Source organism: Parus major, chromosome 3, assembly GCF_001522545.3.
Source record: "Parus major isolate Abel chromosome 3, Parus_major1.1, whole genome shotgun sequence".
NCBI classification, from domain to species: domain Eukaryota; kingdom Metazoa; phylum Chordata; class Aves; order Passeriformes; family Paridae; genus Parus; species Parus major.
The window spans coordinates 103,987,133-104,001,912 of NC_031770.1; the positions used below are offsets into that span (position 1 = coordinate 103,987,133).

General features: G+C 39.9%; 1 protein-coding gene across 4 annotated transcripts in view; it reads right to left on the reverse strand.

Moving 5' to 3' along the window:
* Positions 1-14,780, reverse strand: part of LDAH (lipid droplet associated hydrolase) — a 106,596-nt gene that overhangs the window by 29,979 nt on the left and 61,837 nt on the right. For all 4 annotated transcript variants that reach the window (XM_015622750.2, XM_015622751.2, XM_033513077.1 and 1 more), the window contains one exon: positions 7,952-8,192. In XM_015622750.2, the coding sequence (XP_015478236.1) occupies positions 7,952-8,192 (241 nt within the window). The remainder of the gene's footprint in view (positions 1-7,951; positions 8,193-14,780) is intronic.

Genomic DNA, 14,780 nt, shown 5'->3' on the forward strand with positions numbered 1-14,780 from the left:
GGAAAACTGAAATGTCCACAGGCTTAATCCTGCCCCAAGTTACTTTGGAACAACTCCCACCATCTTCAAATGACAGAACTGTCCCTTAGGTAGGAAAATTCATCTCCAGCTTAAGCTCTCACATACCGTGGCAGATGGCTGTGATGCTGGGATTCCTGCCAGCGTCCAGACTCTGGTCATGGAATCCGCTCTTACCCTGCAAGAGGGGCACAGAAGGGTCTGCTGTAGGTGGTGCTCAGTCCATAGGGAATGGCCAGGATGGACACTATCTGCAGTTCAGCATCTCCACTCTGTGGTTCCTGCCTGAGCTCTGTGGGACTACCCTGCTTTGCTAGACAGGGCTCTAGCCTGTGCATAGCTACATGGAGGTCAGTTTAAGTGACCTTCTGGACGAACCCTCATGGAATTCAACATCTGGACTATCCATCCTTTGAAAAAGGTGAACCTTCTTTCAAGTGGAGTGGCTTTGATTCATAAGAAAGGTGGACTTTATACCACTTTATACTTCATAAACATAATCCATTACTTTTAAATCTCATTTTAAATAGACCTGACCTTTGCACTAAGCAGCAAGCAATCTCTTGTGCCACTGGGTTTGCTTAAGAAAAGCCAGAATTTCCTTCCCAGATCCATGAAGATTATGTAGGAATTTTCTCCTTGTCAATATTGTCACATTAAAGAATTATTGAGCACTGGTGGACATCTTCATGGTAAGAAGCAGCAGAAAAGTGGATTGCCAAACTGTTTTAGCAATATGGCACCATATTGCTCACAGGAATTACATCCAAACCAGTGCCCCTTCAGTCACATAGAATAACAAGTACTGCATTAATTACCAGCTTTGTAATTGTCATTTTAAAAAAAAACCTTATTCCAAGACACAAATGTCTAGAGTTTACCCATGGGTATGGATTTATCATGTGTTTAAGTACTGTGTAATGAAGGAGTTTCATGAATCAAACTAAATTTCTAACCAGTAAACACAAGTTATGACAGAGCCAGGAGTTCTACTTCAGATATTCCTTGGGGCAGTTTTGGCAGACAACTCTGATTCAAAAGGCATGAGCCTACTGCAGAAGGGAGTCCTTCCCCTGAATTCAGGGAGGTTTGTATTGGCCCAGGAAAAATAAAGTGCCAATTGCAGATGATTGTCTGGCATAGTTTAACACAAAGCAACTGTAGCTGGTAGCACTTAACTAGCATATACTTATTTCCAACATCCTTTCTGCTTTGTTGATGTTACCTCTTCCTTCTTCATGACATTCGCAACACATCATTAGACTTACTGCAAATTTGTGGGCGTAAATCGTGTCCCTGGGGATGAAACCTCACCAGGGGTGAATAAACAATCTCCTCTTCCCCAACCAAATCCCAACTGTGCCTCACATTTTATGGAAATGATCAGCAATTCCACTATCAAAACATTCACGCCTTATGAGTAATATTTATGGTGGGAGTTTTTTATGTTGGGTTTTCTCCCCATGAAGAAAAAGAGGAATAATTAACAGAAATAGACCAAATGAGAAATTTCCACATTATTACCATTATTTTCATAAGGCTTTCACAGGAAAGTAAAAGCTTTTGCAAGTAATAAAAGTCCTCATTAAAAATCTTTCTTTCTTTTGGAAATGGGATAAATTATGAAGCAGATTGGCTTTTATAAATAAATAGGACTATAAATACATAAAAGTCATTGCCTTCCTTCAGTAACTTAATATGAGCATCGTACTTTGAAATAAGGAAAAGTTTATTCACTCACAGAAAGAATAGAGCAGATGTGAGGTTTTTCCATCAGCTTAAGTGCTGCTTTGGTAAGGTGAGTTGTCCGACTACATTAAACAAACATTTTAGTCAGGCATCACACAGGAAAATAAACAGTAGCAAAGGAAACATGAAAATATTAAAGACTGTTTTTCTTTGGCCCCTTTTCCTGCAAAGCAGGTGATAAAATATTACTGTGTTTCCACAGGTAAGGAAACACGCTCTTAAACACTTTGCAGAAATACATATTACGATCATCACTTAAAATGTCAGAAGTGGATAGGACTCAACTGTGACAGCACATGGGATGCTGATGAGAAATGCTGCAGGACCAGAGGATTTTGCACACTGGGCCAGGCTACTGGGCTACCTTAAACACCCTTCTGGCAGAGCAAATTCAGAGAGGCAGAAAACATCTTGCAAGAGACAGCTGTAGTTACCTGATTTCAGAACAGACTTCTCTTGAAGCTTAATTAATCAGATGTTAGTGAGAGAGTGAGAATATCTGCTGTATCATTTCTGACCTCTTTCTGTCCCACTGAGCATCAAACAATGCACATAGGAAGAGAGGAGACCTGCTGAGCTCCATTGTTTTTGCCCACCTGTGATATACTGTACTATGCTGCACAGATGTAACATGCTTTACTTTATGTAGATGGAATTTATGTACCATGTCAGTAATTTCTGTCCACCATGAAATTTCGTCTGGCAATCCATCATGTCTGAAATTCTATACATATTTAAATATATAACATCCTTGAAATGGTTTCTGCATTGTAGCCAGAAGTCATCTAAAATATATATTCATCAGAAGAAACAAAGCAATCACTTTTTACTACCCGAGCTTGGACTTCCATCAGCCTGGAAAACCAACTTGGAAAATGTCCTGGTCTGGGTTCAAAGACCTGCACAGTTACCCAGTGCCCAGAGTGCAGGGAAAGCTTTTGTTCTCCTGCCCACTATGAAAGATGTAGGTGTGAGATTGCATAGGTGCTACCTGAGATCCTTTGTAGTACCAGTTTCTCTGTTTTAGAATTCACTGCTTGCACCAGCCTGTCTGGCCAGTGTGGTTTGGGGAAGCTGCTCATGGCTAATATACATATATATATATTTAGGTTAAACTAGTGGCTAGGCAGGTTCAGTAGATGATCTGCTGCCCTGGCATGCAGGTCTATGTACAGTTTTTGCTGCTGACCAGCTATGTGATGCTGGCCAATAGCTCATCCCTTGTCTTGAACACTGGGTTCTTTTTTAAACATGCTGGTATAGCATTTGAAATAATAAAACCTGGATGAGTATATAATGTGCATATCCCCCTTGGCTGTGCCTGCCTCAATGGATGGGTTTTTTTCCATTCAGCATAGAAGGCAGAGCTCTTTTGATTTTGTACCATAAAACAAAATAAAAATCAAAAGAACTCTGCCTTCTGTGATGAATTTACATCTGCTTATCATAACTTCTGTTGCATTTTAATTTAAAAAGCAAAGCAAGACAGAAAAGTAAACTAAATTTTAGCTGTGCAATTATATAGCTTTTAAAAGTACTTTTTCAGGGGAAAAACCTGTTATTTCACCATTTTATGCAAAGATTTTTATAAAGTGCTTACCTAATACCTTAAGCACTAGTTTTTATCTCTGAAAAATACAAGCAAAATAGGCGGAGGTGCTACTGAGTTCCACAAACACAATACAATGTACTGTCCTTACCCAAGTATTTTGGTTAGATGGGTATTTCCACAGTACCTCAGTTCCTGAAAAAGAACTCCAAAAAAATTTACCATTTTACTTGTCAGGAAATTGAGGTGAAAATGTAAAATGAGTTTTCAAAGAAAGCAGGAAACAAACAACAGGACTCTCACTAGAAACCTAACCCCCAGCATAGCTGTAAATTCTAATGCAGCCAAAGTATGAGATATCTGACTGTCCTAGCTGCAGAGAAGTTTTGGAACACATTGTTTTCTGATATCTGAAGCAAAAAGTACAGTCAGTAGATTCTGAGTGGCATTTATCTCCTCTGCTTTTGGTTTCTAGTAGACAGAGTTCTACTGTGATCAGTAAAATGCATCAGTCATTGCAAGGTGTGATTTGCTTTTCCTGCTTTAAAGCCAACTATTCAGACATCATGATGTCCATAGTGATCAGATGAAGATCACACATAATGTTGCATTTAAAATCTCTTTGATAAGTAAAAAAAATTGGAATAGAAACAGATCTTAGGCCATGACAACTCCTGAGGCTGGGATAATTCAAACCCAGAATACAGCCTCCCAGTTGGCATCCTGGAGATCAACTTTTAAAATAACTTGAGACAATGTAGAAGCTTCTGTTCAATTTTCATAGTAACTGGAAGCTTACATTTCATTGGCTTTTGATATAAATTTATCTCCCAGATGCTATTTGATAGTTGTGCAAAATTTATCCCACTATAAAAATTTTTACTCTGGCACCTCAGGGCTTTAATTTTGTCATCCTGTACATCTGACAGGGAGAAGCAGCTATTAATGAGAGAAAAGCCTCAATACCTCAGCTGGGACTCGCTTCCTTACAGTCCTGTTGAGTGCCCGAAACTGCTGTAGCCCCTTTTTCCTCTGCCAAACAAGGGAAATGTAAACACTCCACATGAAATCTGAATGTCTCCACACTAGTAACAAGATAAAATTTGAATCACAACTCTGGAGTTTTACCTTAATTCTTTGTTTTACAGCTTCTGTTGGATGCTTAAATTAACCAGGCATCTCTTGTTTCCAGCTTTCACTCATGCAACAGCCTAAATGAATGTGAAAGCCTTGTTTCAGGCTTCTGAATCTCCTCCTTCCCAACCTGCCCCAACAATACAAAGCAGACCTCCCCCTGCCCCAGTGCTCCCCTGTTCCCCAACCAGGTTAAACAAACAGGGAGATTCCTCCAGGGAAGTCACAGGTTCAAGACCACAAAGGACCCACCTCATTTGGGCCAGCTGGAGGTTTTTCTTGCTATTGTGCTTATCTGTATCTTCCCTGTCATCCAGACATTAACCTCTGACCTGTGAGCCTGCCTCTCAAAAAAGCTGTGCAGTGTTTACCCATTATGTAATGTCTGTGCTTTTGTGGAAATTTTACAGAAACAAATGGAGGAAGTTTGCCAGTCAAACGGCTGGACAATAAATCCTGTCCCATGTAGATAGAACGGTTTACTGTCACTGTAAGTCTGCTACTGGCATCTGTCACCAAAGAAATGTTTACAGATTTCAGGGCACTGGAGTGCCAAAGTATTCCAGTACTGCAGGATTGTACATGATTTGTAGAACCACTACCACTGTGCTAGATAGGGCTAGCCTTGTTTTTCTAGCCTGAATAAACAGAGTGACAATGTTTCAGATAAGTCAGGGTCACTAATGTTCAATATTTCTGTCTATTAATCTCCTAACTTCATAAATACCAGTACCCAAATGCTTGTTTGTTCATTGTAATGCTTTTTCTGCCCTAAGATATCTTTGCTAGAAGTTAACTCAAGTAAGTAAAGTTCCTTCAGCCCCTTTTGCTTATTTCTTACAGATCCTTTATTATTTATACACTGTATGTTCCTATCCTTCCTTACAATCCATCTTCTTTACAGTCCCTGCTGTCTCTTCTCCTTCTGCACTGTTTCCTCTTTGGGACAAGACATTCTATTATGTTCCCTTTCTGGACAGTGTCATCACAAGTCCTCTTGCTGTGTAACTGGGGTTTCTATCTCTCATCAACTATGAAGTTAGGACAACAGAAAGATGTGTTTGGATAAGAACAGGAACGACCATAACTTGGAATAGTGGGACACACAGGTAATGTAACTCTTCCTTCGCTGATTCTTTCAGCCAAGAGCCTGATCCTCAGCAAGTGAATGGAGCTTTTCACTCAGTGTCAATGGGAGAAGCACTTGGTCTTAGAGTTCTGCTCTAATTAAGTTTTCAAATCTCATTTCCTTTCAGAGGAGAGAAAACATTGTTGTGACTAAGCTTTGGATGTGGTAACAAATCCCTGGCAGGTTGGTTTGTTTTAACGGACGTATTAGATTTAAGGAAACTTTTACCATCTTTTTTGCCCTTAATCACAGCTTTTATTACAATTACAGTAATGCAACAGAGGCACATGCCAAAGGCAATATATATATTTTTAATGAGTTGACATGCAACCTTCCTGGAGAGAAGAAACAACTTCATTTGCTGAACGTTTCTGAACAACATCTAGCAATTTATTAAGGGAAATGTTCATAAAAGCATCTAACAAAAAATTCAGAGGTTTCAGCCACTGACAGATGAGCAGTCTCATAAGAAAGACTCAGTTGTTGTGCTAGATTTAGCAAATTTTTGCTGAATGGTAACATTTTCTATTGTCCTCAAACAATAAAGGAGAAGGTTAACAGGCAATATCCGGACACTCAAAGATTATTAATCCACGCAGGTGGTCCTTAGTCAGTGGGCTGTAAAACATCATCAGTTTCCAAAGATCAAACCAAAGGGGAATTCTGCTTGAGAGAGATGCTATCACAAGCCCAAAGGAACTAGTTGCATCAGTAAGGCCTATTTATGCAAGTTTTACAAGACACTCCCAGAGGTTTACTAGGCTCCCAGAGGTTTTCATTCTGGTAGAATTAATTCAGGCAATAAACTGAACATAGGCAGAGAACACATCCTATGAGTGAAGAGCCTTCAGCATGGTTTCTTGCCTCAATTTACCTTACAGCTAGGACACAGGTCAGACACTGGTACACACAGGAAATTACAATAGGCTGACAGGCACACATCAACCAGGCTCATTCTCCTGGGGACTAAAGAGCTCAGAGGGTCAGCCTCCAACAGCAGAACACAAAATCCGTTCTGTTAAATTATTCCTGCCGCTGCCGTGGCCTGGGCCAAACAACACATACAAACAATGGCTGGCCATGCTTTTTTGGAGGTTAACACAGGCCAAGGACCATTTCCAATACAACCCCCGGCTGTGTATAACCTGTTTTTTAGAGGTAGGAGTTTATCTGTGGGGACCAGAGAAGGAAGGATTCTTGGCTTGTGAAGATGTGACCTCACAGACCACATACCCTTTTCTGCGACAAAACTATCAAAGGAAGACACTTGAACACCTCCTGTAGGTATTATCAACTAGGAGCCTGATTTTGTCAGGCACAGGGTACTGCAAGGGAGTGACTATCATCATGTCCAGTTTGTACAACAAAAGTGGGGCTGTCTAGGCTGACAGCACAAACCCCCACTGCCCATCCTGCTGTCATTCTGTGTACAGTCCCACAGTGAGCCTCCCACACAGAGCAGCACACCCACAAATCCATTAAAGGTACAGCCCCTCACTGCAATCCCAGTTACTCTGGCACATCTGTCTGGATGATTAGTAAGTAAAATTTAACTGATAGAAGACAGAGCCCAACTGGAAATGTAGGAATGTGTTTTTACTACTATTAATGCAATCAAAACTTCCTTCTTGCTACTATTACTGTGTTAGCACGTCAATTCCATTCCAAATTGTTTTAAACTGTTAACTTACCAAAATACCTGGAGTATAGCACAATTCACATTCTGGTTTTCATCCTAAACTTAACATAATTTATCTGAAATTATTCTGACTCTTGAAGTTGTTTCTCTTGCTAGAATGTGCAAAGTATGTGTTCAATATACACGGGAGGAACATTAATCTTTCTCTTTATGCCCAAGAAAGTGCTGAAATACAGTGCATAAGTAACTTCTATGTGCCTTTGTAGGCTGAAGGTCCTTTTCTGAATGTACCAATATTCCAATTCACATGACAGAATCTTTACAGCTGGCTAAAACAGCTTTAAAAAAACAGATGCAAAGAACTCTTTGTGAAACTGATTACTGATTTACATTCACCATCCAGTATGAATGAAATGCAAAAAGTAAGCAGATGTAAGTCACATAAAGTAGATTGTAAAAAGAGTGTTTTAATCACATGAGAAATCACGTCAGTAGTGTAGGTCAGTTAGCTTAAGAAATATATATTCTTTGAGAAAATATTTTGTTATTTTGCCTGTAAGACTTTTTTCTTTTAATTTACTTATATGAGACTTTCCTGTACCCATGGTCTTAATTTTAGAAAATTAAAGGAAAGACCTGTTATTTTTCAAAACTCATGTTTTAATATTAAGAACTAAATCAACATTTCCTAAACGGGGAAAAATACAAAAGATGGTTTAACACAGGTGCTCACCAATACAGTCGACACTGAAGAGATTTATGGAGGTTGTTATCGAAGACTCATCACAGGTCTTCATTCCCCGCAGTGCAAACCTCACCAGGGAGGCCTTGAGTCCCTCGGGGAGGAAGGACAGCAGGTACACGGGCATGTAGAGCGCGTAGCGGAGCTTGCACAGCAGGGGCGTCATGAGCTTCCCCTGGGGGGACTGAGCCATGCGCTCGATGGTCGGGAACAGCAGCACGGAGCGCAGAACCTGTCGGAGCACGAGAAACCACTGTCAGCAAGGCCTCAGCACCACAGCCCAGCCCCGCACACACAGTCTTTAAATGACACTCCATTGCAAGGAAATCGAGTTTCTAGGCACGTTGCCCCTCAGGCTGGGTGTGGTGTGCCCAGATTACGTTTTTTAAAACATGAGGTAAACAAGTACATGGTTATGGAATAATGTTTGAATGTAAGACAGGGAAGAACTCAAGAGATCACGACGAACCGGGAAGCACCAGCAGGAGTAACCCCAGCAGAGGGCAGCAGGCAGGAGCCCTCCGCTCAGTCCCGGCGGGCTTTTTATGTCAGGAGAAGTACACTGATTTTCATTTCACCTAGTAAACTCTTTTCTCTAAGTAAACCAACCAACCAAATTAAAAAATGTCATCTGCTGTGATGGTAACTTCAGAAACTGACAACACATGGGTTTTTCAATTTGCAGTTCAATACAGGTAAACTTAAGAACAAGAAGCACACAGCCTCTTTACTACAGTGTGCAATATTGCCTTTTATATCTTAAAATGAAATAGACATTCTGAAGGTGGTAATTAGTTTATGTTATAATAATATACTATAACCCTAAAATACAAAGAAATTAAATAAAATCACACCAACCCATACTAATCAAAAGTGAGTTAATGCACCTACTCTTAGTTATATTTCAATGCTAACATCAAGCAAATATTCTAAAAGAATAACTGCAACATTTTTATGGAAATAAAAATATATTGCAATAACTCATAAAGGATTAATCCTTAACAGCCCTACCTAACATAAGTATCAATTAAAAAAAAGTAAGATACACCCTGGATATTGCATTTGCAGGTAATAAGGTATAAACAGATGGGCTTTTATGATGACTCAATATCAATAAATGTAGTTACACGTCTGCTTAGTGCACATCATCCTACATGTTGTGAAAATTAGATTATTATTTTTGTAAAATATATTTTATGATAATTTTCTTTACTCCCAGATGAGACCAGCTAATGTATGCCACTACAGCTGTGTGCAGCACCCCTGGTCCCAGAAGCTCTCCAGTGGAAGACAGGGAATGCCACCAAGAGATGCTTACAAAATCTGGGCCTTGTAACAGAACAAACAGCAAGCATTCAGGAAATATAATAAAATCACAGGATCCTTTAGGTTGGAGAAGGTCTTTAAGACCACTGAGTCCAAGTGTTAACCTAGCACTGCCACATTCACAAATAAACCGTGTTCCCAAGTGCCATATCTATGCATCATTTAAATACCTCCAGGGATGGTGAATCAACCACTTCCCTTGGGCAGCCTATTCAGTGTTTGGCGACCCTTCCTGTGAAGGATTTTTTCCTAATATCCAATCTAAATCTCCCCTGGCACAACTTCAAGCTGTTTCATCTTATAGCTTTGTTCCTTGGAAGAAGAGACTGATCCCCACCTGGCTACAACCTTCTTTCAGGTAGTTGTAGAGCAATATGGTCCCTCTTAAACTCCTTTTCTCCATTCATCTCCCTCAGTCCACCAGACTTGCGCTCCAGAGCCCTTCCCAGCTCTCTTGTCCTTCTCTGGACACACTCCAGCACCTCAATGTCTTTCTTGTCATGAGGGGCCCAAACAGCACTTGAGGCATTGCCTCAACACTGCCCAGTATAGAGTGACAATCACTGCCCTTGTCCTGCTGGCCACTGACAACTGCGTGTCTACACTGTGTAGCAGGTCACCAACCATTTCCTCTCAGATTATGGGGGCTTCATTCTGCTCACTGTCCATGTCTGGATACTCAGAGAACAACTGGTCAGTCAGGTATTGATCTGTTGGCTCTTCCTGTTTCATCCCTCACCATTCCCTGCAGCTGGAAGGACAGAGAATATTATCTGTGCTTTTGATTCCTTAACCAGTTGTCCCAAGGCCCTAAAGTCTCTCTTGATTGTCCTTGGGCTGCTTGTTGCAATTTCATTGCTGCCTACCTGAAGAATCAATAATGAATAATAATCCAAGAGCTGTACAAGGGTGGCAAGATGGGATGCTTTCTCTTCACATCTTTAACCTGGCTCAGGGAGGCAGCAGGCTTCTGTAACAAGTGAGTCCTCCTGTTTCGTTCAGAAGGAGTTTCCTACGGAAATGACTCATCTTTTTTTTCGTGGAAGCAGTTTTTATGGAAGCAGGTTGTAGACTGACAACCTCAGCAACACTTCCAAGCCAGGTAAATCATTGTTGTGGTTACAGTTCTTGCACAGCCTCACACCTGTCATTCCAGGGCACCTGGAGAGGTGGAGAAGTCCCAGAGGAGACATACTGACTGTGCCAGGCAGGGACTTGTCACCATTGCCCTCTCTCTTTTAAGTCACTGTGTTCAGCCAGACAGAGAGGGCACGGCAACCTCTGTGTCATGCATCCATCATCAGAAACTGTAATTCTTACAGAATTTTAAAAGCAGACTTTGAAAGAGTTATTTATATAAAATACAGAACTATTTTAAGAAATCTCTCTGCTTTCCAGCTGATACTACTTTGGTCTGAGACAAAGAAAAATACCTTCTCAGGGAAATCAATCCTGGGCCTCTTTTTATTAAAGGCAACCAGCAGCTGAAGCACAGGAATGCAAAACTTTTACTAAATTACATGGTAGTTTCGTGATATTTCAGCTAGGAGCTGAACCCAAACTGTTGTGATCTAAAGCAGATTTGACCTGCGTTCCCAGGCACACTTTAATCCTTTGACATTGCAGTTTATAGATATAGGATTAGTTGCTTGGATGGCTGTACTAACCACGGGGAAAGTTGCAAAACTTTGGCAGAAAAAGGAGAAACCAAAAAAGCTGTTATCCCGTCCTGTACATTCCTGCATTTTGTAATGGCCCACAAATATAGAAGATGGAGGATAATTTTATTTAATTTATTTCTCAAATATTTTTTAGACAATAACAGAGAAGTGTAAAATTTGTATTTTTCAGACATTTATCTGGTATTTCTTAATTTAGTGCTGGAATCCCAAGCCAGGATCTTGAAATGTGCATTTGGCGGCAGAATTGCTTAAAAGATTTAGTTCAGTTTCTTTGCAACAGAAGTGTAGATACACAGATTTAATCCATTTTGGTATACTGACATATATAATGATAAAAAAAGTACATCATATTTGTGTCTTGAAATAAGTGAAGTAGAAATATTCAGGTAAAATTAAGGAAATTAAGAAGATTCAAATGTTCAACATCAGCTAATAATTTACTTTTTTTTTTTTTTACTTTTCAAATACCTGATCTTACGTATACACAGTTTACACTAGCTGAAATCAGGCAGATGGCACAGAATTATATTCAAGTTAAAAATTTCAGCATTATTATATGGCCAATTATTCTGAAAATGGAGGACACTGCTTGTCATAAGTACCAGGTATTGTCACAACTATGAATGACACATAAATACAACTAAATAATCTGGAAAAAGTTAATGATCCTCTTATTTATGGAAACTGTTCTCATAATTCATGAAGTTTCTTGAGATAACCATCAGTCAAAATATAAAAAGTATTAAAAAATTTTATTTCTAGAATAAAAAATAATATATCCATACACATATATAAGTTTAGCTATAATGCACAAATATTAAAAATATTAGAGGTTAAAATTCAGATTCACCTAGTTTAAACTACTTTCAATGCAAAGTCCAGTAATATTTATCTGTTAAGCACATGGAAAGGCAGAGAGCTGAGCAAGCAGAGACACTGGAAACAGTGACTTGAGTGGATCCAGAGACTTCAGAAAGTTGGCCAGTGACTGCACTGAAGGCAAACACACCTCGTGTCCAGGAATTGCTGAGAGCTGTACCACCTATCCTTGACTCTGCTTTGGCCAACCCACTAAAAATAGTACAAGTACTCTTAAATTATAGTGGAATTATCACTATTGATGATTGTAACTATGAACAGTATGTGTACAACTGTAGTTCAATTTATTTACCAGTTATTCACTTATCATGCTACTCAAATGCAAGATCTCAACAATCAGGATGGCACATACACTAAAGTTCACTATTCAAGGCATAGGTGCTCATTCAGTTAGTCACCAAGGCAGCTGCTTCTATTCCATCATTAATTTTAAACTCTACATTTCACAGGGCTCAAGCCCTGAATGGTTCCAAGGGCCTACAATCTGATGCAGTGTCTCAGAAGCTCCACATTTTGTTAAGAACCAAAAGCTAACATTACCTGCAAACTCTTTACATAACTCATGGGTGCCAAGGCAGCTCCTACTTCCTCGTCTAGCAGTGTATATATATCAGAGAGAAAATGAAATTATGCATGGCCTGAGCGTGTGTTCAGAGAACAAACCAGCCCAGAATGTTCTCCCCTTGATTGTTTCAACACACACCACAGGAGGAACGTGTGGGGACTTCGGGAGTTTTCCTTTTGACATTGTTTATATATTTTGGTATCTAGAGCAATCAGTCCATTAACTTCAGGAATGTATGCACAGTAAATTTTAGAACACAGAGGGAAGAGAAATTACTTATTTTACAGGAAAAATGAGCTCTCAAAGCAAAGAATATCAAATACCCATTCTGTAAAAGCATGGTATTGACCAAGCTGCTTTGTTTAGGATGGAACCCCAATCATTATGATCTCTGATGATCACTGATGCATATAAATATTAAAGAATAAAGCAAAGGCTTCCAGCAAGCTACCTACATAGAGAACACATCCTGTACGTTCAGGCTTTTGATTGAGCATTTATCTATATCTATTCAAAGCAAGATGACAAAATGACAACTGAGTACCTTCACAGCTTCAATGCATAATGGTTATGTCAGCTTGGGTTTGGATTTGAAGTAAAAGTTGGAAGTTGTTTTGTTTTGATTAAAATGAGAACCAAGTACAAAAAGCTAAACCATTAAATTTACAGTAAGTTGCTGTTTAAAACTGCACAATTTAATAGTCTCAACCACACCAGCAAAGGATTTTTGTTAAATCTTTAAATGGTTTCTTTATAAAAACACTACAAGTATGCAAATCGGATAAAGTTAAAAAAACACCCCCAACAGTAATATTTTCCACTAGTGCCTTCTACTGAATGAGTTGAAATATATTTTTCAGCTACAATTTGAAGTTTGAGTGGGTAATACTACTTGTTTAAGCAACTGGTAAACGACAGTGCTGAGAATGCAAAATCATGCTTAAAACCTGGATGCTACTTACAACCAGTACTCAAAGAAGTGACTCAATTTTCAGAGCAGTTAAGTCCTTCAATGCCAACAGAAGATCAATGCTTTTGAAATTAGCCAGTTTTGATTGCACAAGAAATGCTGGTTACCATCTCAGGTCCCCAGGTGTGTGCCCTCTGAGCTCACATAGCCCAGGGCCTGGAGAGGGTGGTCACACTGACACCTGCTCTTAAGCCAGAGAGACATTTTGCTAAGATAAATAAAATGGGAGAGAAATGCAGTCAGGAAAAGGCAGACACTGACCAACAGAAAGGAGCAGGAGCCATTTCAAAGATGTTTTTCAGAGGAGACTCCAAGGAGGTGAATACAGCCAGGCTTTCTCTGTCCGGTCCCTTGGCTCTCAATAAACAGACCACCCCTTCCCATGACAGATCACAGGTATGCTCAGATATCTCTATCAGAGCCATAAAACAAAAAGACTCTGTTCCACTGAAGAAAATACCAGAAAGTGAAACTTCCTGAGAAATACCACTGGTTCACTCTGCTGTAATGCCAGAAGCAGTGGTCGCTGAAGGCTCTCACTGACTTTTGACCAAGGAAGTTTTTGGAAAGCATTTGCTCCTGCTGCATAACCTGTTTTCAATCACCAGGATGGCAGAAATTATTAATACAACAACCACCACCAAAAGGATCACAAGGCTCTCAGATCCCACACCATTTCAGAGCCCACAGGGAACTCAGACTTCAGGGGGCAGAAGCAAGGAAACAATCAATGATGCATTATGTCGGAGTCATCGCACTGACAGGTGCTCAGTAATGGAGCGCCCAAGCACGGCACTGCACTCACACGCCCAGCTCTGGAAAGAAAACAAGTAAGGAAGTTTAATTTAAAATTCCTTCAAAACCCTACAAAAAGCAAGAGTTGCTTCTCTGTCAAAAGCAGCACTTCTTTTGATACACATATTAGGTCACCCCATGTATTAGTCTGCTATTCCCCTCTTCTGTTGGCAGAGGAAAAGCTATTATCTGTCAGGTAAAACCTAGTAAATTTCTCAAAGATAACATAATGATGCACTTAACTGTAATCTACAGTCTACCCCTGACACAGAATGCCACATAAATCACACCATTTCTTCCACTCAGTATGCAGAAACCTGCAGGCAAAACAACAAGGATCAGGGGAGGATTCTGTGCTTTATTGCTACAGCTGTGCTGTGCAGATTTCCAAGAAAACGCACAGGACAAACCAGACAGTGCTGGCTTGGGCTGTCCTCTCCCCACAGCAGGACTTGCTGGGCTTGCCGGTTCACTTTGCTCTCTCATGAATTACATGGAATAGAATAGAATAGAATAGATAAAATATAGAATTCTACTTTAAAATCTTGAATATTTTCTTCCTGTTTAAGGTATCATTGTTTTTTGTACCAGTGAACTCTCACA